This window comes from Hemicordylus capensis, chromosome 2, assembly GCF_027244095.1.
Source record: "Hemicordylus capensis ecotype Gifberg chromosome 2, rHemCap1.1.pri, whole genome shotgun sequence".
In the NCBI taxonomy this organism is placed as follows: Eukaryota; Metazoa; Chordata; class Lepidosauria; order Squamata; family Cordylidae; genus Hemicordylus; species Hemicordylus capensis.
Genome location: NC_069658.1, coordinates 230,902,942 through 230,925,101, shown reverse-complemented (window position 1 = coordinate 230,925,101; position 22,160 = coordinate 230,902,942). Strand labels below are relative to the sequence as shown.

Genomic DNA, 22,160 nt, shown 5'->3' with positions numbered 1-22,160 from the left:
ACTATCAACCATAGTATCCTTCTGGAATGTCCGAGTGTGTTGGGGGTGGGAGGCACTGTTTTACAGTGGTTCTGCTCCTACCTCTCAGATAGATTCCAGATGGTGTCGATTGGAGACTGTTGCTCTTCAAAATCTGAGCTTAAGTATGGTGTCCTTCAAGGCTCCATACTTTCTCCAATGCTTTTTAACATCTACATGAAACTGCTGGGAGAGATCATCAGGGGATTTGGAGCTGGATGTTACCAGTACGCTGATGACACCCAGATCTACTTCTCCATGTCAGCTTCTTCAGGAGCTTTCATATCCTCCTCCACATGCCTGCCTGGAAGCAGTAATGGGCTGGATGAGGGAGAATAAACAGAAACTGAATCCAGATAAGATGGAGGTACTTACTGTGCGGGGTCAGAACTCTAGAGACGATTTTGATCTTCCTGTTCTAGATGGGGTCACACTTCCCTAAAAGGAACAGATTCGCAGTCTGGGAGTACTTCTGGATTCACACCTCTCCCTGGTTTCTCAGGTTGAGGCGGTGGCCAGGGGTGCTTTCTATCAGCTCCGGCTGATACGCCAGCTGCGCCCATTTCTCGAGATTATTTTATTTATTTATTTGATTTATATACCGCCCTTCCAAAATGGCTTAGGGGGCCTAAAATGGCTCAGATGGGCCTAAAAATAGTGGTACATCTGTTGGTAACCTCCAGACTTGACTTTTGTAACGTGCTCTACGTGGGGCTGCCTTTGTACGTAGTGCAGAAACTTCAGTTGGTTCAGAATGCGGCAGCCAGGTTGGTCCCTGGGTCATCTCGGAGAGACCATGTTACTCCTTTACTGATGGAGTTACACTGGCTGCCAATAGGTTACCAGACAGAATACAGAGTGCTAGTTATAACTTACAAAGCCTTAAAGGGCTAAGGCCCTGGGTATTTAAGAGAACTTCTTCACTACAAGCCCCACTGCCCATTGAGGTCATCTGAGGAGGTCCGTCTCCAGTTACCGCCAACTCGTTTGGTGGCTACACAGAGACGGGCCTTCTCGGTCATTGCCCCAAGATTGTGGAATGCGCTCCCTGCTGAGATACGATCCTCCCCATCTCTGGCAATTTTCAAAAAACACCTGAAAACCCATCTTTTTGCCCAAGCTTTCTCAGCTTCCTAATATTTTGGGGTTTTAATTTCTGGTTATTTTAAAAAATTGTTAAGTTGTTTATAAGTTTTTGTATATGTTTTTAACTGGCTTTATATTATTGTAAACTTCCCAAAGATGAAAGTTTGGGGCGGTGTACAAATTTGATAAATAAATATAAATAAATAAATAAGGCCCCAAGAATCAGGCAACAGAGAGACCTGTCATGTGCTCCAACTGATCTTGCAATCGAGAGAAGAGTTGGGGAGTTGGCCAGGTCCGTCAAGGGGTCCGTCAAGGTGCCTGTGCTGTCTGGCACTGGCAACCCGGGGGCAGAAGAGCCCCCACCCACCCTGGGGATTCTGCAGTGTCTTGAGCCCCTTCCCCCCCCAAAAAAGGAAATTTGCACCCATTATGTGATTGCTGGAACTGTGAATCAAGCTTCATGCCTACTGCAACCTGTATGGCCCATCAAATATTGCACAGAAATCCATTGAAATGGCTGCATGCATGGTGGAAGGAGCTTCAGCTGCAGCTCAGCCGTTTTTGCCATCACTAAGCACTAAGAAGAGGGAAACCAAATAAATGCATGTGTTACACCCCAGGCACTCTGCACATGCCCTCCAGCATGCCCAACACACGGCCTGGGAGTCTGGCACACAGTCCTGCTAGGATCCTTATTTGTATTAGCTATGGAGAAAGCCACCAGAATGCCGCCCCCCCCCCCACAAGTTCATCTGATTCTTTTACTGAAAAGGGGAATGGAAATATAAACATGATAAGCAAGTAGGCTGGCTGGTGAGAAATTGGATGGGGGTGGGTGGCTATTCCTATTCAACAGGATGGGAGCAGGGGAGGCAGAGGAAAGAAAATTCTGGCAGTGTTCATCCAATACCAGGGAGGGTGGCAGCAGTTGTGTGGCTCGACTGTGGCTGGAAGCCCTTTTCTTGGGTCCATTGCCCAGTGGGCGTACCTTTTTGAATGCCAGCAGCCTCCTCTTTTTAATGGAGTTCTTCTCCTTGTGGTCGCTCCATGTGGTCATTCATTCATCTGTATTTAAGGGAGCAGCAAAGCTGCTAAACTAGGATGGAAATCCAGTTCTAGGTGGTGGTGTGCAGCTCTCTTCTGATCAGCTGGTGATTGCAGTCCATTTCTGTCACATTCCTCATGTTCTCCACGGCTATTGTGGGACAAGACCATCTCCAGAATTTCAAAAGCCATCCATCGGCACATGGCCTGCCTTTCTTTCTGAGAAGACATGCATTATGTCTCAAATTTACAGTTCTTTCTCAAAGCAGAGAATGTTCCCTGCCATTGCTCACACTATCCGGTGTTATTCTTCTGCATATCAGGCTGGAAGAGCAAAAGTTGCAATGATCCTTTTCATTTCCTCTCTGGCATGTCTTTTAAAGGTAAAGTGTGCCATCGAGTCGGTTTCTACTCCTGGCAGCCACAGAGCCCTGTGGTTGTCTTTTAGTAGAATAACATTTAAAGAGGCTATTCACATGATGGTAGAAAATCGGACTAGCCTCTGCTAACCCGATTTCCTACCATCGTGAGAACCACCGGGCTCGGCTGCGAGCCCGGTGGTTCTTAAGCGGGTCACCTGCTTAAATAGCCCTCCCCTAAGGAGGAAGGTGGATGAAGTTACATTTCTCTAATGCTAATTCAGCTAGGGAACCCAGCAAGGTGGCTGGAAGCAAAACAAGCATTCAGGAAGGTGTTCTCAGTAGAGTCCTTAGCTAGTAGCCTATCTCCAGCTCACCCACTTCCTGGAAGGTCCTGTTGGAGCTCCTAGCCATAGTCCAAAGATGATTCCGTTTTACTTGTGGGCTGAAGGAGAGAGGAGGCCATTGGGAGGCCCAAATGGTTCCTAACACCAGGAGCTTCAGTTGCAAGCTTACTACTTATTAAAGAATCTACAAAGCAGTGAGAGGAAACCATATACATGCCTTGAGTGTGGAAGAGAATCTCCTGTTGGAACTCCGCCCTTACACCAATAAATTCACAGAAGGGAGAAACTAGGAATCTGGAAAGAGCTTTGGTTGTAGTGCATACTTTACTCAGGAGAGTATTCTAAGTCAAGGATACTTTCCTTTGCCCCTGCCAACTGGGCAAAGAGGCACCTTTTCGAAGTGGTGGTTCTTTTTCTTTAGCAGAGGGAGAGCAAAGAGCCCTATCCACCCTCAGCACAGTACGCCTCCAGGCACTGTTGCTGGTGTCTATCTTAGGTTTCCTTTTTGATTGTGAGCCCTTTGGGGACAGGGAACATGGAGGCTGTGCCCTCGGTGGATGCCTTTTGAAATGTACTGCTTTTTAGACAGCAAGGAAATAAAAAATGATAGACATCAGTATCAGTAAAAGTCATTAAAACGTGCCACAACTTTATTAGAAAAAATGGAGAGAGACCAGGACAGAAGAGCTCACACTATCAGCTCCTGAGGGAAAAGCTCTGGTCTGTGAGAACTGTGGGGCAAGCCTTACTCCAATTCCCAAGGCCTGCTTAAAACCCACAAATCCTGAGAGGAAGAGGAGGAAGAAGAAGCAGACTCATGGGGAATCCCACCCCCCAACCAAGCACTTCAGGAGTTCTAAAGCTAAGAATCTGGGGGCTTGCTCACTAGGGACCTGTAGAATAGTGTAAGTTATATATCTTTAAAAGGTGTGATTTTGAACACAGGGTTTTCTGGTTTGAACTAAGAGGTGGCCTTCCAGAATTGCAAACATTGGGACCTTGTGATAAGAGCCCTGTGGAATTTTTTACATGCTACTGATGTATTGAAATGCTTGACTAACAAGCAGGTGGTTGCCAAAAGGCATCATCTCATACTGTGCAGAAAGAGGCAACGGTAAACACCCTCCTGTATTCTACCAAAGAAAACAACAGGGCCCTGTGGCCGCCAGGATTTACCTTTACTGATGTATTTAAACTTTTGTAATTGGACAAGGTTCATCAGTGGCCAGTAGGTGACCACCACACATACTGCCTTTGATAGTATTACTGTCACGGAGTGGGTGCGTACTCCTTTTGATCTGTCAGGCTTCCATTTGGAGGATGAGCATCGGATCCTAAAATGGATGTCTGAACTCCGTGATCTGGAAAGCCAGATACTGCTTAACGCGTGCACAGCTCATCTCCCGCACAGTAGGAGATGATGCCTTTCAGTATCTTCCTATATCGCTGCTGCCCAATATAGATGTTTCCCATAGTCTGGGAAACATACCAGCGTGGGGATTCAAACTAGCAACCTCTTGCTCCCTATTATTTATTATTATGTATTTACATTTGTATCCCGCTCTTCCTCCAAGGAGACAAAAGCAGTGTACTACATACTTAAGTGTTCTCCTCACAACAACCCTGTGAAGTAGGGTAGGCTGAGAGAGAAGTGACTGACCAGAGTCACCCAGCAAATATCATGGCTGATTCCCTGCTGTGACATTAGGTGGCTCCTACATTACATAGGATTTTTTTTTAAGTCTCCAATATGTCAGTGCCTCCTCTCTCCCTTTATATTGTTTGCTGCATTGCCTTTCTTTTCAACTAGAAAAAGTCTGGATAAGGGCTCAAGGGAAGACTTGAAAAGTCAGCGTAGAATAAACCCTGATTTAAACAACGGACTCCTGGGGTCTCAGGCTGGCAGATCCTCTCCGTTTCTGCTGCCGCTCTCCACCCCACCCAGGGGCATAACTATAGTAGGATAAGGGGAGGCAGTTGTCTGGGGACCCACTGCCTTGGCCCCCCCCCCGCAGAGGCAAGTCACATGACTGACTCCCCCAGCCGCGCACCTGCCCCGGGCTTCCTTCAGTTGTATTCATCCTCCAAAACTGATGTGAGTGTGAAGACCTGGAGCTACCAGAACAGCATGTCTTTCTCTAGTACCATTAAATGACTTGCATGGTCCACAATTGACAGAAACTTTAAAAAAAATAATTTAGGATGATGTTCTATTGTGGCACATAGGATCTATCTATCTATCTATCTATCCATCCTTTTTGTTACCACTATTCAGCCTCATTGACGATTTCTTTATTTCATGAGCTGAGCTTGGGGGGGGGGGCGCATTTTAAAATCTTGTCTCTGGGCCCACTCCAACCGTGCTAAGCCCCTGACGCCACCCCACCCCTCCCCCATGGCAACACAGTGCGGGAAGGGGAGGGAACTTGAGGTTGGAAAAGGAGATTCAAACGATTCCCTCTTAATCTTGAGCTGCGCTCACCCACCAGATGCAGCCAGTGACGACGGGGGTTGACAGATGATGGCGCTCTGGCTGATCCGCCCTATGTCTGCGCGGCTGTGCCCCTCTATAAGGCCAGCCCTAATGAGCGCCTGCAGCTCTGTCGCCTTTATGATTATGCCCTGCTTTGGAGGGTGGTGGTCAAGCGGGAACCGGAAGTTTGAGCCGCGGGTCATCCCCCAAATCGCTTCGATGCCGGCGAATCTTTCTCGAAACTGACCTTCGGGAGTTTCCCTGGAGGAGGAGGATGCCTTGGAAGCAAAGGTGAAAAGAGGTGGCGGTAGGGCAGGAGGAGAAGCCTTGAGAAGGCAGGGGCGGCAGGCAGGGAGGGGGGACCGTGCGTTTCCTGGGCCGAGGAGAGTTTCCAGAGCTCCCCCTCCACAACACACACCCACACAAACCCCTCCCCCAAAGACGGTGCAATCCCTCTGGGTGGAAGTGGCGGGGCTGCGAGATGGAGGCGGGAAAGGAGGAGGGAGGGAGGGAGGAAGCGAGCAGACCGCCGGCGGAGCACTTGCAAGGAAAGGGACACTAAGCAGCCGGCCAGGGGTCTGTGCCCGAAAGTGTGGGGGCCTCGTGCAGGCTGCGAGAACCCAGCATTGCCGTTCTGGCTGCTAGAAATGAACAGCGATGGACGGAGTCCGACGGACCCGGGCGGTGTAGTCCCACTGAGCCAGCGTCCCTCCTATTTATCTCCGCCTCCTTTCCTGTGCCTGTGGCCAGCATGCTCAAAAGGTTGGGAGCATGCTCAGTAGCGTCAGAGGAAGCGCCCTTCCTTTCTGTTTTCTGCTCTCCAATCCTTCAGGATAATCTAAGACCTTCTTAAACTAGCGAAGAAAGGCAATCTAAATTCATCATCTGTGTTGTTTTGCCCCGAAATAACTCTGAGGCATAAAAAGGGAATGGCTTCACTAGTGTATCAGGAAGACCCGAGGTTTGGCCATTCAACAGTGAAACTCACTGGGTGACTCTGGGCCAGTCACTTCTCTCACAGCCTAACTTACCTTACAGGGTTGTTGTGAGGATAAAAATAAGCATGTACACCCCTCTGAGCTCCTTGGAGGAAAAGCGGGATATAAATGTTGCCCCCCCCCAAAAAAAAAATTGCCTGGAGAGAGCGGGCAAGAAGAGAGCATGCTCAGTCTCTCCCCTTGTAGCCAGTGCCCTTGCCCTGAAGACAAATTTGCTAGAAACTCCTAAGCTCTACCTTGCATGGCACAATTTCGAGTTGCCCCTTGGTTTTCTTGAGTTTTTAGCTGTGCTGATATAACGAGATACTTTTACTTCTAATTTCAATACTGGAACCTTGTATTGTATTATTCAAGTAATGTAGCATAATGTTACATGGTAATTAATTTATAAAATGAAATAATGTAATCCCTTTTTTTGAAATTGCAGGATTGAGTCTCTGTGGTCACTGGAAGAGCAGCAGCCTGTTTGGCTCTCAAAAATGTTCTGCCACAGACAAACAGGAGGCTGCCCTTCTGGTGACCACAGAGACTTAATCATGAAATGTCAAACGAAATTTTAAAAAGGAATTGCATTGTTTTAATGCAATTTAATTTAAACTAAAAATTTAATTTAATTAGGGGGGGCTCTTTAAGGGTGGCGGAGGGTGCACTTACCCCCTCGCCACTTCCCCCCCCCGCTGTCGCTCCTTTTTTGGAAAGCATTTGGGGCGGCAGGATGCCTCCCTGCTGCCCCTTCCCCCATTCCTCAGCAAAAGGCTTCAGAATGTGCGATTGCTCACATATGTCGTGTGCATGCACATCTGACATATGTGCACTGTGACACATGCGCAATCGCACATTCTGAAGCCTTTTGCTGAGGAACGGGGGAAGGGGCAGCAGGGAGGAATGCCGCCACGCCAAATGCTTTTCCAAAAAGGAGCGCCGGCGTGGGGAAAGTGATGGGAGGGGTAAGTGCACTCTCCCCTGCCTTTCAAGAACCCCCCCGCCCAGTGCTGAATCACGAACTGCCCCCCGCCAGCAAACCCATCCTTGCACATCACTATTTCAGTCCTGTCTCAAAAGTGAAGCCTGTGTACAGAACTTCAGGGTTAGTGAAGAGTAAGGATGTGCACAAAACTGTTTTGCCCTGTTTGAATCTGAACCAGATTCGAACTGGACCGGGCATGAGCAGATCTGCACCCCCTTAAACTGGGCACAGTTCAATTCAAATTAGAACCGGTTCATGGGTGGCGGGGGTGTTAAAGTAGATGTAAAAAAGAAGTACCCACTCTTGGCAGTGGCTGTGGCGGCCATGGGGGGGTGTCTCTGGAGGCTCCCCCTCTCCAGGCTTCTCCCTGGGCTCGGCCATTTTGAGCCTTTTTGGCCCTGTTCAACTCTTCACCTGCCTATAAGGTAACTGCAGCTTTGCATTAGCAAAGTTACACACTTGATCATGCTTACCCACGATCCAGAGCCATTTTTGCCCTGAGACAATTTTGGAAGGGCAGAATATAAATCAAACATTTAATAAATAAATGATCCTGATGGACGAAACATTTTCAGACTTTCCCTGTTAGCCAAAGCCAAGAAAGCGAAGCTTGGTTACTAAATGTTTCTGACATTAATAACCAGACCTCTAATAATTAAAGTTATTTCAAAGAAGTTCTGCTGGGTTCACATGCAATCACTTGCAAGCTGTCTAGGAGAGAGATCTTGGGGTCGTGGTGGACAGCTTGTTGAAACCGTCTACTCAATGTGTGGCAGCTGTGAAAAAGGCAGATTCCATGCATGGGGTCATTAGGAAGGGGATTGAAAATAAGAATCCTCATGTTGTTATGCCCATCTACAGAACTGTGGTGCAGCCACATTTGGAGCACTGCATGCATTTCTTAAAAGGACATTGCACCATATCTTAAAAGGATATTGTAGAACTGGAAAAGGTATGGAAGAGAGAAACCAAGATGATCAGGAGCCTGGAGGACCTTTCTTACGGGGCAATTTATTTACTGTTTGAGTTTTCAGGGGTGTGTAGGCTGAGCTCATGCACAGGTTTCCTGAAGTCTCTCTCTTTTTCTGAAAATGAGGTTAGACATGGGGGCCAGGAGAAAGAGAGGAAGGCAGCAAAGGGCCCCTTTTAAAAATCTCACCCCCAGGTCCACGCCAACCTTGCTACACTACTGCGGTGGGCAGGGTAGTCCCTAGTGGGGTGCTGGGCTGGGGGTGAACCAACATCTGTGGGGCCTCCTTTACATTTCATTTGATGACAGGATCATAAGAACAGCCCTGCTGGATCAGGCACAAGGCCCATCTAGTCCAGCATCCTGTTTCACACAGTGGCCCACCAGATGCCTCTGGGGAGCCCACAGGCAAGAGGTATGTGTATGCCCTCTCTCCTGCTGTTGCTCCCCTGAAACTGGCATTGAGAGGCATCCTGCCTCTGAGGCTGTAGATGGCCAACAACCATCAGACTAGTAGCCATTGATAGACCTGTCCACCATGAATCTGTCTAAGCCCCTTTTTAAAGCCATCCAAGCTGGTGGCCATCACCACATCCCATGGCAAGGAATTCCATAGATTAAATATGCGCTGTGTGAAAAAGTACTTCCACTTCTCGGTCCTATACTTCCCAGCCTTCAAAATCATGGGGTTACCCCTGGTTCTAGTGTTGTGAGAGAGGGAGAAAAATTTCTCTCTTTCTACCCTTTCCACTCCTGCATAATTTTATACACTTCGATCATGTCTCTCCTTATTAACCTCTTTTCCAAGGTAAAGAGCCCCAGATGTTGCAGCCTAGCTTCATAAAGGAGGTGCTCTAGGCCCCTGATCATTTTCGTTGCCCTCTTCTGCACCTTTCCCAGTTCTGCAATATCCTTCTTAAGATACCGTGGCCAAAGCTGTATGCAGTACTCCAGATGTGGACACACCATAGATTTGTATAAGGGCATCATAATATTAGCATTTTTATTTTCAACGCCCATCCTAATGATTCCTAGTATGGAATTAGCTTTTTTCACAGCTGCCACACATTTTCAATGAGCTGTCCACCACAACCCCAAGATCTCTCTCCTGGTCAGTCACTGACAGCTCAGATCCCATCAGCATATACTTGAAGTTGGTGTCTTTTGCCCAAATGTGCATCACGTTACACTGGCTTACACTGAATTGCATTTGTCATTTTGTTGCCTAGTTCTCCAGTTTGGAGAGATCTTTTTGGAGTTCCTCACAATCTGTTGTGGATTTCACTACCTGAAATAGTTTAGTGTCATCTGCAAATTTGGCCACTTTTCTGGTCACCCCAACTTCTAGATCATTTATGAACAAGTTAAAGAGCACTGGTCCCAGTAATGATCCCTGGGGGACCCCACTTCCTACCTACCTCCATTGTGAAAACTGTCCATTTATCCTACTCTCTGTTTCCTGTCCTTCATCCATTTACCAATCCACATAAGGACCTGTCCTATTCCATGACTGCTAAGTTTATTCAAGAGCTTTTGGTGGGGAACTTTGTCAAAAGCTTTTTGGAAGTCCAAGTATACTATATCAACCAGTTCACCTTTATCCACATGCCTGCAGATACTCTCAAAGAACTCCAAAAGGTTAGTGAGGCAAGACTTTCCCTTGCAGAAGCCATGCTGGTTCTCCTTCAACAAGGCCTGGTCTATATGCTTAACAATTTTGTCCTTAAGTATGCTTTCCATCAATATACCAGACACCAAAGTTAAGCTGACCAGCCTGTAATTTCCCAGATCCCTCCTGGATCCCTTCTTGAAAATGGGAGTCACATTGGATACTTTCCAGTCCATTGGTACAGAGTCTGATTGTAGGGACAAGTTATATATTTTTGCGAGGAGCTTGGCAATTTCACATTTGAGTTCCTTCAGAATTCTTGAGTGGATGCCATCTGGCCCTGGCGATTTGTTAATTTTTCATTTTTCAAGACAGTTTAGAACATCTTTCCTTGTCACCATAAATTCACCCAGTTCCTCAGCTGCTAAACCTGAAAAACTCAATTCTGGAGAGGGTATATGGTTAGTATCCTCCGATGTGAAGACAGATGCAAAGAATTCATTCATCTTCTCTGCAATCTCCTTATCCTCCTTAATAATCCCTTTCACACCCTCATCATTTAAGGGGCCAACTGCCTCCCTGGCAGGTTTTCTACTTCTGATATATTTAAAGCAGTTTTTGTTATTCCCCTTGACACTTCTAGCTAGCTCCTCACAGTCTCTTTTTGCATCCCTTATTGTCTCCTTGCATTTCTTTTGCCAGAGTTTCTGTTCCTTCCTGTTCTCTTCATTTGGGCAGGACTTCCATTTTCTGAAGGAAGTCTTCTTCCCTTCTTCCCTTCCCTGACTCTACTTGTTAGCCATGCTGGCATCCTCCTGGACTTGGTGGTACCTTTCCTCCTCCTTGGTATATATATCAACTGTGCTTCTAGCACTGTAGTTTTAAAGTTCCAGAAAGTTCCATACTTTCTGGAGTGATTTGACCCTCCTGACTTTCCCTTTCAACTTCCTTCTTACCAGTCTCCTCATTTTTGAGAGGTTTCCTCTTCTGAAGTCCAATGCATCTGTGTTAAACTACCTTGACAATTCTACACTCGCATATATGCTGAATTGGATCACACTATGGTCACTGCTACCCAATGGTTCTGCAACTCTGGCATCTTGAACCAGGTCCTGGGCACCACACTGACTAATGCAAAAAAACAAAAACAAAAAAACCAACTGATGAAAGGGTGAGTGAGTGAGGGTTTTGGACATGTCCAACCAGCTTGGACATATAGTGCATTTGTAAGGGGGAAAGCTAAAAGCACAACACATGTCCCTTGCTTCATAGTCCTCACTCAGATCTTCTGGACTGTGTGGGACAGGAGTGTGTTGTGTTTCGTGTTGAAATATTTCTGCTGGTGTGGATTTGCATGGATATACCTCTTTTGTATTCTTGCATACATAAGAATAGCCCTGCTGGATCAGGCCCTAAGCCCATCTAGTCTGACAGCAGAGGAGCTATCAGCCTTGGAGTGGGATGCCTCTACCACGTCCCTGAAGGTCTGGTCTGCATGCCTCTCTGAGCTTCTCCAGATCCACATCCTTGGTCTTGAGGGAACGAATTTGTCCCCTGAGAGCCAGGAGCTCCTTGCACTGAGCACACACCCATGACTTCTGCCCATGGAGCAAATAGTCATACATGTGGAATACACTGGGAAGTGCCCCCTCTCCTGCTGGCTTTCTATCTTCATAACTGGTTTTGTTGGATGTTCACAGTATTTGGAGATAGTTTATTAGCAGGTTAGGTCTTAGCTGTATTGGTGCTGTTTAATGTTCAAACTTCCTTTATCAAGAATAAGGAGGAGGGAATAGTACTTGCCTTCTCTTCCCACTGGGCTCCTTGTGATCAGGTAGATTTGTTTTAGGCTCCCCCACATACTCGCCACTAAGCTCCCACAAAACTCCAATGCCTTGTTTGCTATCCCTGCTCACTATGTTGTCAGGCTTTCACCCTTGTATTCAAGACCAGCAGACAAACTGACTGTGCTCAGGAATGTGACCCCTCCCACAGGCTGAGGCAGGCACTCACCTGGAGTGAATCCCCCGCTCAGGCTACTCTTCGGTCAAAGACACAAACACTTCTACTCAGTCAGAAAAGGAACCCTAGAAAATCTCCAGCCCTAATAGACTTTGTTTCTCCTAACCCTCTTGTTTTCTTGGTGATTTGTTGATACATTTTTATTTCTTTGCTATGTTCCCTTGCTTGATGTCTTTTTTTTTTTAGGAGAGAAATACAAGCTTGTTGCTTCTTTTTGCTCATAGACCAGCAGGCAACTTGTGGGTTCGGTTGCTGTTTGGTCCCGTGGTAGCAAGCTTGAATTCTCCCCTTTGCTAAACCGGGTCCACCCTGGTTTCATTTGAAGGTAGACAATGTGTGAGTACTGTAAGATATTCCCCTCAGGGGATGAAGCCGCTCTGGGAAGAGCAGAATGGTCGGGGAGCTCTAGTGGCAGAAGGTTCCAACTGTCATGGCAGTTTTGGAAATAGTCCAACAAGCTGTTCATGAGGGGCTGCCAAAAGGGGAAAAACAAAATGGCTTGTGGCTGTCTTCTGGAGTGGCAGCTAAGTAACAAATAGTCCATGCCTACTCCTTGAGGTAGTTGTGCTTGCTTGGCTAGCAGCATGCGAACAAAATGGCACATCAAAACAGCAGGTTTCCAGAGATGCGGCCTGCACAGTTCATCTTCTCCACCAGGCAGAGCAGTGATGTCACCGACAGCCAGCACACAGGCATACAGGTTCCCGTGAGAACAGTGAAGTCGATCCCAGAGAGCGGGGAATGGTCTTCCATGATGGTCACCTCTGCTTACGGCTGGCACAGGCATTGCCGGAGCAGCGGTTAGCAACCGGCTCGTTGTGGGGTGGTGTCTTCTCCCAGTTGGGCACTCCATCTCTTTCCAGATCCGTTTGCTGAAACATAGTTAACTTTGACTTTACTACTGTCACCCCCCCTTGCCTAGATGCTCAACAGGTGCTTAGAACTTGTTACCAGCCTAAAAGAAAACTTAAAGGCTAAAAATAACATCTGACTGACAAAAATGCGGGCAAATATAGATACCAAGAAAACCAAAATGCAGTTCAGGCTTTGTCTGGAGGAACTGCATCCGCTGGATCAGGTGGGCTTCTTTCCAGACTTTTAGCTGCGATGAATGAGGCATGTGCATGGTGAATCCAATCATCACTTAAACTGGGCTATACCTGTGTATTGCTTTAGAACCTCTCAGTGCCGTGAGAATTACATGGAGGCACTCATCCCAATCTTTTCCATCTGCTTTGACTATTTTCTGCAAAGCTTCAATATCTGAGTCCCCTTCTTAGGGTGCTCTAGCCAAGAGTGGGGACTGGTCCTCCTCTGAGTGTCTTACGTTGACTGCTGCGTGTAGTGATGGGGCGTGATGATCCTCGTTAAGAGGTTTTTTAGGGATGGGAAGATTAGAGTTCACAGCTGTAAGTCCCGGATTTACTACCGCAGCTTCGCCGGTTGGAATGCCGGCTGCATTGCTTTCCCTCTAGGAGGAAAGAGCTCGGTTTCCCACCAAATCCGGACAGCCCTATCGGCTGGCGGAATTGGACTGTGGCTGTATGGGGGTGTTAGAAGGGTGAGGGGAAGAGTGCATAGCAAAAGTGCAATCTCCAAGCCTGGAGATGCAGCTGCAACCAGGGAGGCTTCTTGGAGCTGGCAGAATAAGCTCAGCTGTTAACAGTCTGCATCATCAGCATTCTTCCTCTATTCCAACAGGTGGTGGTAAGGATTATGTGGAACCAGACAACTGTCAATTGAAATGAACCACCCTGAAGTGGAGAAAGAGACTCAAGAAGGATCAGGCTCAGGGAGGCAGGAGGAAAGCCAAAGAGATTGCCAAGAAATTCCAGCCCAACAAGAATATCACCAAAGAAAAGGAATAAAGGGGGGAAAGGCCTGTGAATGGGAAACCAGACAGCTGTAAAGCAAGCCTCAATACACACTGCAGAGCCCAAATGGAGGAGCAGCGAAATACATTTCTGGAGCATGGAAATAGCTTCAGTTGGAGCTCACAGTTGCTCTCCCATCAGTGTACCGAGGAAGAGGAGAATGCTGGAGATGGAGATGGATCAAATATTGAGAACAGAAAGCAAATGGACACTTGCAGGGATGAATCTGATGCTTGTCAGAGTGGAGAGTTCCGCCTCATCCCAATCATACGCCTCATCCGAATCGTACCGGAAGAATGGAGTGGAAAGAGACAGAAAACGCATCCTCTACAGGGAGAGACTGTCAGTAGTAGTTCAAGCCTTAAGACAGATCCAAGCATATGCACAGGGGAGAGAGTGTACAAATGTTTGGAGTGTGGGAAAAGATTCACATCCATAGATTCATTTACTGTGCACCAGAGAACCCACAGAGGGGAGAAACGCTTAAAGTGCCAGGAGTGTGGGAAAAGATTCAGACAGAGGGCCAACCTTGTGTGGCATCAAAGAATGCACACCGGGGAGAAGCCATTTAAATGCTTGGAATGTGGAAAGAGCTTCCATTTTAAAGCACACCTAATTTGCCATAAAAGGGTTCACACAGGAGAGAAACCATATACATGTTCAGAGTGTGGAAAGAATTTCAGTCAGCTATCCAACCTAACCACACACCAAAGAACACACTCAAGTGAAAGACCATATAAATGCTTGGAGTGTGGAAAGAGCTTTAAGCATGGTGCATGTCTTACTGCCCATCAAAGAATTCACACAGGGGAGAAACCATTTAAATGCACAGGGTGTGGGAAGAGTTTCACTCAGAGCTCAACCCTTACTTCACATCAAAGAATCCATACAGGGGAGAAGCCACATGCTTGTGTGGAGTGTGGAAAGAGCTTTTTCACTAAATCTAGCCTTAAGGAACATGAAAGGATTCACACAAGGGAGAAGCCATTAAAATGTCGGAAATGTGGAAAGAGCTTCAGACACCTCTCAGCCTTGACTTCTCATCAAAGAATCCACACAGGGGTGAAACCATTTAAATGCCAGGAGTGTGGAAAGAGCTTCAGTCGTAGTGACCACCTTCGTACCCACCAAAGAATACACACAGGAGAGAAACCATTTAAATGTACAGAGTGTGGAAAAAGCTTCACAACTAGTTCACACCTTGCTACCCATAATAGAATTCATACAGGAGATAAACCATTTAAATGTATGGAGTGTGGGAAGAGCTTCACAAGAGGTACACAGCTTTCTACCCATCAAAGAATCCACACAGGAGAGAAGCCATTTAAATGCTCAGAGTGTGGGAAGAGATTCCATTTTAAAGCACACCTTATTTGCCATAAAATGGTTCACACAGGAGAGAAACCATATACATGCTCAGAGTGTGCAAAGAGTTTCACTCGGAGCTCAAAACTTACTTCACATCAAAGAATCCATACAGGGGAGAAGCCACATGCCTGTGTGGAGTGTGGAAAGAGCTTTTGTGATAAATCTAGCCTTGGGAAACATGAAAGGATTCACACAAGGGAGAAGCCATTAAAATGTCTGGAGTGTAGAAAGAGCTTCAGTCGTCATGTCTATCTTCGTACCCACCAAAGAATCCACACAGGAGAAAAACCATTTAAATGTATTGAGTGTGGGAAGAGCTTCAGAGGCAGCTCAATCCTTATTTCTCATCAAAGAATCCACACAGGAGAGAAGCCCTATAAATGCTCGGAGTGTGGGAAGAGCTTCGCTCAGTCGTCAACCCTCAATTCACATGAAAAAATCCACAAAGGAGAGAGACTACTTAAATGTGAGGAATGTGGGAAAAGCTTCAGGCTTAAAAGACACCTTTCTTCCCATATTATAACCCACACAGGAGAGAAACCATTTCAATGCCTGGAGTGTGGTAAGAGCTTCAGTCGGAAAGATAGCCTTAAAAAACATCACAGAATCCATACAGGAGAGAAACCATATAATTGCCTTGAGTGTGGGAAGAGCTTCATAAGCAACTCAGCCCTTACTAATCATCAGAAAATCCACAGAGGAGAGAAACCATATAAATGCCAGGAGTGTGGAAAGAGCTTTGGTCGTAGGGAACACCTTACTAATCATCAAAGGATCCATACAGGGGAGAAGCCATTTCACTGCCAGGAGTGTGGAAAGAGCTTTAATCGGAGCTCAGCCCTTACCTCCCATCAAAGAATCCACACAGGAGAGAAACCATATCAATGCCTGGAGTGTGGAAAGAGCTTCCATGACAGCTCAGATCTTACTAAACATCTACGAGTGCATACAGGAGAGAAACCATTTAAGTGCTTGGAGTGCGGAAAGAGCTTCAGTAGGCGAACGTACCTCAATGTACATCAAAAAATCCACACAGGAGAGAAACTATATACATGCCAGGAGTGTGGGAAGGGTTTCATACACAATGCCCAACTTTCCATCCATAACAGAATCCACACAGGGGAGAAACCATATCCATGCCTGAACTGTGGGAAAAACTTCCGCCAAAGCTCAGCCCTTAAATACCATGAAAGAATCCATACTGGAGAGAAACCCTATACATGCTCAGAGTGTGGAAAAAGCTTCAGACACAATTCTCACCTGTTTATCCATCAGAAAACTCACAAAGGTGAGAAACCACATAAATGCCAGGTGTGTGGAAAGAGCTTCAGTCGTAGTCACCATCTTCATACCCACCAAAAAATACACACTGGAGAAAAACCATTTAAATGTACAGAGTGTGGGAAAAGCTTCAGAGATAGTCCACAGCTTGCTATACATACTAGAATCCATACAGGAGAGAAACCATTTAAATGTATGGAGTGTGGAAAGTGCTTCACAAGTAATGCAAATTTTACCGCCCATGGAAGAATCCACACAGGAGAGAAGCCATTTAAATGCCAGGAGTGTGGGAAAAGCTTCACTCAGAAATCTAACCTTAATAGACACCAAAGAAGCCACACAGGAGAAAAACCATTTAAATGTCAGGAGTGTGGAACGGGTTTTGCTGACAAGAGCAACCTCATTTCACATCAAAAAATCCACAAGTGAGATGAACTATGAGGCTTTTCTCATGACCAGCCTAAACCTGCCTGGGGTGCCCCAAGCAAGGATAGGTTGGTCGTGAGATCTTAGGGATGCCTCCGCTCCCCTCCCACCTAACCCCCCCCCCAAACCCTAGCTTTTAGCCGTGGTTAAGGATGCTCTTACATCATGGAAGAGATTAAGCAGAAGCCTACAGCTTAAAGGGGAGAAATGTACTCTCTATATGTTCAGAGGGGCTGTGACCTTTGTTGAAGCCTCTTAATTTCTAGACAGCAGGTAAAGAAAGTGATAAGACACCAGTAAGGGTCATTAGAACATAGCATTGTTTTATTAAGAGAAATAGACAGCTCAGGCCAGAGGAGCAGCTGACACTGTCGGCTCCTGAGGGGCAAGCTCTGGTCTGAGAGAGCTGTTGAGCCGCCCTTCCTCCGATTCCCAAGGCCCAGTGAAGACCCACAAGTCCTGAGGGAGGGAGGGAGAGAAGGAGGCAGGGTCATGACTCCCGGATCTCCACCCCCAGCTCCTTTTAAAGTTACAAACCTAAGAATTGGGTGCTTGCCCACTAGGCACGTGTAAAACTCAGTCTATGTTACATATGTTACATATACTTAAAAGGTGCATTGAGCACAAGGCTTTCCTCAGAAAGAAAAACGTTTTTTTCTTAGCAAGATTAAGAGTGGATTCAGAGCAGATGGTTTTCCTAAGATGGACAGATTAGTTAAAACCTTAACAGCAAGATGAATGTTTTCTTTATTTTAAACTATATAGAAGCAGAACATTGCATATTCAAAATTGTTTGGATGGAATATCAAGATAAATTTATAATCAACTCGGAGATGTTTTAAAGAAATATTTATGGAGTTTCAAGAAGGACAATTTTGTCACGACCCCAACTTGTCGTCTCATAAGAAACATCCGTTTGGACTTTTTATTTACATTACAATTGATTGATTAAGTGCCATCATGTTGGTGTCAACTCTTAGTGACCACATAGACAGATTCTCTCTATTACAATTAAAAGACCAAATTTACAAGTATAGTTTTGATTAAAGAAGATATTTTTATGTATGCGAATTTGTAGATTTTAATAGTGCCAATGATTAGAGTCTATGAGTGAGATTGATGTTTAAGAACCGATAAACATTTTTATCTTATTTGGGGTTCTTTTTGTATTATCATCCATTTCCTTAGGAGGAGCCAGAGAACAGCCTATTGATAAGCCAAGACATTAACTCTTTCCAATATGAGGCCTTTGAACCTGATTGCTGTTTTACATATGGTTATTGATCTAATAATTATTTTGTTGTTTCAATAGCTTGTTACTGTAGTCATTACTCTTTTTAAATGAGCATAATTGTGGAACAGTTAGGAGGCTTTCCGCAGGAGAATACAGAAAGCAGTGTGGGTTAAGGCCTATTATGAAGAATCCTATATATTAACTATTTCAGCTGATGGGAGTAAACATCTCAACATCATCCTAAAGGGATCTGATTCAAGCAGGAGAACTGTGAAATTTATGAGATATTTCTGGTTAGACAATCCATAGTTTCGGACTCTGTGTCTAAAGCAGTTGCTCTAATTGTGTTTTTCACTGACCATTACTGTTTGGTTTGTGTGGTTTTTTTAAAGAAAGAAGTGAATTACAAATTTGCATTGCGTAAATAATGCCTGGGTTTTTTTTTAAAAAATTGCTTCCTCATTCACTGTTGCAGCAAAACTGCTGAGAATTACAAGGTGGGATCACATTGTAACTAAAACAGCTAATTTCATTTAATGTTTTAAGCAGAGTCTTTGATTTGCTAAGCAGAGTATGCCTTGGTTTGCATTTGGATGGGTGGCTACATGTGGGCACTATAAGATGTTCCCCTTCGGGGAAGGGAACATAGCTGAGAAGGCGGCCAGTGGCAGAGAACCTGCATGCAGAAGATTCCAGGTTCAATCCTTGGCAGGATACAGGGCCGGTCCATCTGCTAAGTGAACTAGGCGTTTGGCTAGGGCGCCAACATCCTGGGTCACACACACTGAACTGGCGGGTGCACACACCACTCATGGTCAGAGCGAATGGGCAGGCAAGTGACTAAGCAGACGCTCCTCATCTCTGTCAGCCGCCCACCCACTTGTTCTCCTTGCCACATCCACCCACTCCTCCTGCTGCCTGCCCACCACAGCGTGTTAGAATGACTTTGCCTCCTTGTGTGGTGATGCCATTGTAATGTGCTGCAGCAGGTTGGCTGAGGCAGTAAAGAGAGCAAGTGGGTGGCCAATGGGGACTCCCTGCCAGCTGGGAGGCATCCCACACAATGAGCAAAGGGGGCAGGGCATCCACCTGGGCAAAAGGAGTGGCGGGCACTCAAGAGGGTGGGGGTGGGCTTCACCTGGGGCACCAGTAATCCTTTGGCTGGTCCTGGCAGCATCCCCAGGTAAGCCTGGGAGAGACTCCTGCCTGAAATCTTGGGAGAGCTGCTTTCCAGTCAGTGTGGACAATTCTGAGCTAGGAAGGCAAATGGTCTCAGTTGATATAAGGCTTTTGGGATGTGGGGGTTTGCTGTGCTTTTGGATCTCAGCCCTCCACCTCTATTTTTGGTCTCTACTCTGCAAATTTTATTTTTTTTTAAAAACCAACCTTTTGCGGGGGGGCAGATATGCCACCCCCTCTACCATGGTGTTCCTTCGGCCACCAGGGCCACCACCCCACCCTACTCAACTGCTGGGATGTTGCTGAGTGCGAGGGCCAGCCAGTGCCCCCTCCACCCTGCCCAGCAGCACAGGACCCCCCACTGCTCTCTCTGCATGGCCTTTAGGTGGGCTGCCACTGGGAATGGCCAGGAACCACCCCTTTGATTGTACTCCACCATGCCTGATCACAGCAGAGCGGCCTGTATGGAATTAAACATTCCAAAAGTCCAGTCACGTGATATGAGCCGTTTCCCCCCCCCGGATTAGGTGAAGGACCAAACTAATCCTTGTGAATAAGAACAAGGCCCCGAGAATCAGGCAGCAGAGAGATCTGTCATGTGCTGCAACAACTGATCTTGTAATCGAGAGAAGAGTGGGGGAGTTGACCAGGTTTGTCAACGCGTGACCCTGCCTATGCTGTCTAGCACCGGCAACCCAGGGGCAGAAGAGCCCCCCCTCACCCTGGGGATTCTGCAGGGGCTTGAGCCCCCTCCCCCCCGCAAAAGAAAATTTGTACCCATTATATGATTGCTGGAACTGTGGATCAAGCTTCATGCCTACTGCAACCCGTATGGGCCATCAAATATTGCACAGAAATCCATTCAAATGGCTGCATGTATGGTGGAAGGAGTTTCAGATGCATCTCAGCCCTTTCTAGCCATCAGTAAGCACAAAGTGAGAAACCAAATAAATGCAAGTGTTACACCCCAGGCACTCTGCACATGCTCTGCAGCATGTCCAACACCCGACCTGGGAGTGGCACACAGCCCAGCTAGGATTCCTTATATATTGTGGCAGTGTTCATCCAATACCAGGGAGGGTGGCAGCGGTTGTGTGGCTAGGCTGTGGCCAGAAGCACTTCCCTTGGATCCAGTGCCCAGTGGGCGTACCTTTTTGAATGCCAGCAGCCTCCTCTTTTCAATGGGGTTTTTCTCCATGTGGTCATTCATTCATCTGTATTTAAGGGAGCAGCAAGGCTTATAAACTAGGGTGAAAATCCCTTTCTAGGTGGTGGTGTGCAGCTCTCTTTTGATCAGGTGGTGATTTCAGTCTGTCTCATTCCTCATATTCTCTATGGCTATCTTGGGACAAGACCATGTCCAGAATTTCAAAAGTCATCCATCAGCACATGTCCTGCCTTTCTTTCCAAGAAGACATGCATTATGTCTCGAATTTACATATCTGGTGTTGTTCTCTTGCACATCAGGCTGGAGGAGCAAAAGTTGCAATGTTCCTCTTGGTTTCGTCTCTGGCATGTCTTTGGATGTAGGTAAATTTCTCTAATGCTAATTCCACTAGGGAAGCCAGCAAGGTTTAAAAGTGGTAAGCCTCTCAATAGGGCAATACACATTTCAAAGAGATAAGCCAGGTGGCCCAGAAGCAATACAAGCATTCAGGAAGGTGTCCTCAGCAGTGTCCTTAGTAGCCTTTCTCCAGCTCACCTACTTCCTGGAAGGCCCTGTTGGAGCTCCTAGCCATAGTCCAAAGATGATTCCGTTTTACTTGTGGGCCAAAGGAGAGAGGAGGCCATTGGGAGGCCCAAATGGTTCCTAACACCAGGAGCTTCAGTTGCAAGCTTACTTCTTATTAAAGAATCTACAAAGCAGTGAGAGGAAACCATATACATGCCTTGAGTGTGGAAGAGAATCTCCTGTTGGAACTCCGCCCTTACACCAATAAATTCACAGAAGGGAGAAACTAGGAATCTGGAAAGAGCTTTGGTTGTAGTGCATACTTTACTCAGGAGAGTATTCTAAGTCAAGGATACTTTCCTTTGTCCCTGCTAACTGGGCAAAGAGGCACCTTTTCAAAGTGGTGGTTCTTTTTCTTTAGCAGAGGGAGAGCAAAGAGCCCTAGCCACCCTCAGCACAGTACCCCTCCAGGGACTGTTGCTGTTGTCTATCTTAAGTTTCCTTTTCGATTATGAGCCCTTTGGGGACAGGGAATATGGAGGCTGTGCCCTTGCTGGATGGCTTCTATCTATCTAACACACTTTTATACAGCTCAAAACGCAAGTTCTCTGTGTAGAATTATGCTAGCCTTGTGATAGTAGTGATGCATAAAGTACTTGGCTAACTTGCAAGTTATAAAATGTAGAAACAAGAAACAATATATTAGTGTTCAATATTGTAATAACTGGCTGAACCGCAAGCTCTTAAACAATGTATCAATTTGTACTAGCTCACTTCTGTAACCCAATGAGCCATGTGATCTTGACAAATTGGAATGCTTAGGTAGTACTTACGAACGGTATGTATGGAGGAACGCATGAGTGAGCAACATGAAGAGTGCCCCTAGCCCCCACTCCCTTTCTAACACAGACAATGTTTGGAAAGACGCCAAAGGCCTGAAGAATCGGTGAGAACCGGGGGGGGGGGGGCTGCCAGTGACGTTGTAAGGAGAAAGAGCTGAACGAAACAGGATGAGTACGTCTTGTAATCACAGAGATGAAAGTGGACTGCAAATGTACCAACCGGAACTGGACTGGAAACTTCCCTTTATAAGTCAGGCAGGAAACCAGAAGACCCCTGAGAAGCACTAACATCCCAAGTGAGGCCTCTACGCTCCTTCCAACACCCCTTTCAAAGACTGATCACCTTTGGAGTGGGGCTAGGTGAGTGTGTGTGTGTGTGTGTGTGTGT

The 22,160-nt window shown here is 46.4% G+C and overlaps 1 protein-coding gene across 2 annotated transcripts; it reads left to right on the top strand.

Annotated features, from left to right (window-relative positions):
• The first annotated feature begins 5,368 nt into the window (after positions 1-5,368).
• On the top strand, positions 5,369-18,507 carry LOC128342287 (zinc finger protein 850-like). Of its 2 annotated transcripts, none has more exons than XM_053289434.1 (2): positions 5,369-5,621; positions 13,598-18,507. In XM_053289434.1, the coding sequence occupies exon 2, from the start codon at positions 13,837-13,839 to the stop codon at positions 16,846-16,848; it is 3,012 nt and encodes a 1,003-aa protein (XP_053145409.1). In that variant the 5' UTR covers positions 5,369-5,621; positions 13,598-13,836; the 3' UTR covers positions 16,849-18,507. The 2 variants fall into 2 exon arrangements, with proteins under 2 accessions (XP_053145409.1, XP_053145412.1); XM_053289437.1 differs by lacking the exon at positions 5,369-5,621 and adding an exon at positions 9,819-9,903.
• The last annotated feature ends 3,653 nt before the right edge of the window (positions 18,508-22,160 follow it).

Coding starts and splice junctions, on each gene's coding strand:
- LOC128342287 (XM_053289434.1), top strand. CDS start 13,837: ATGGAGGAGCAGCGAAATACATTTCTGGAGCATGGAAATAGCTTCAGT.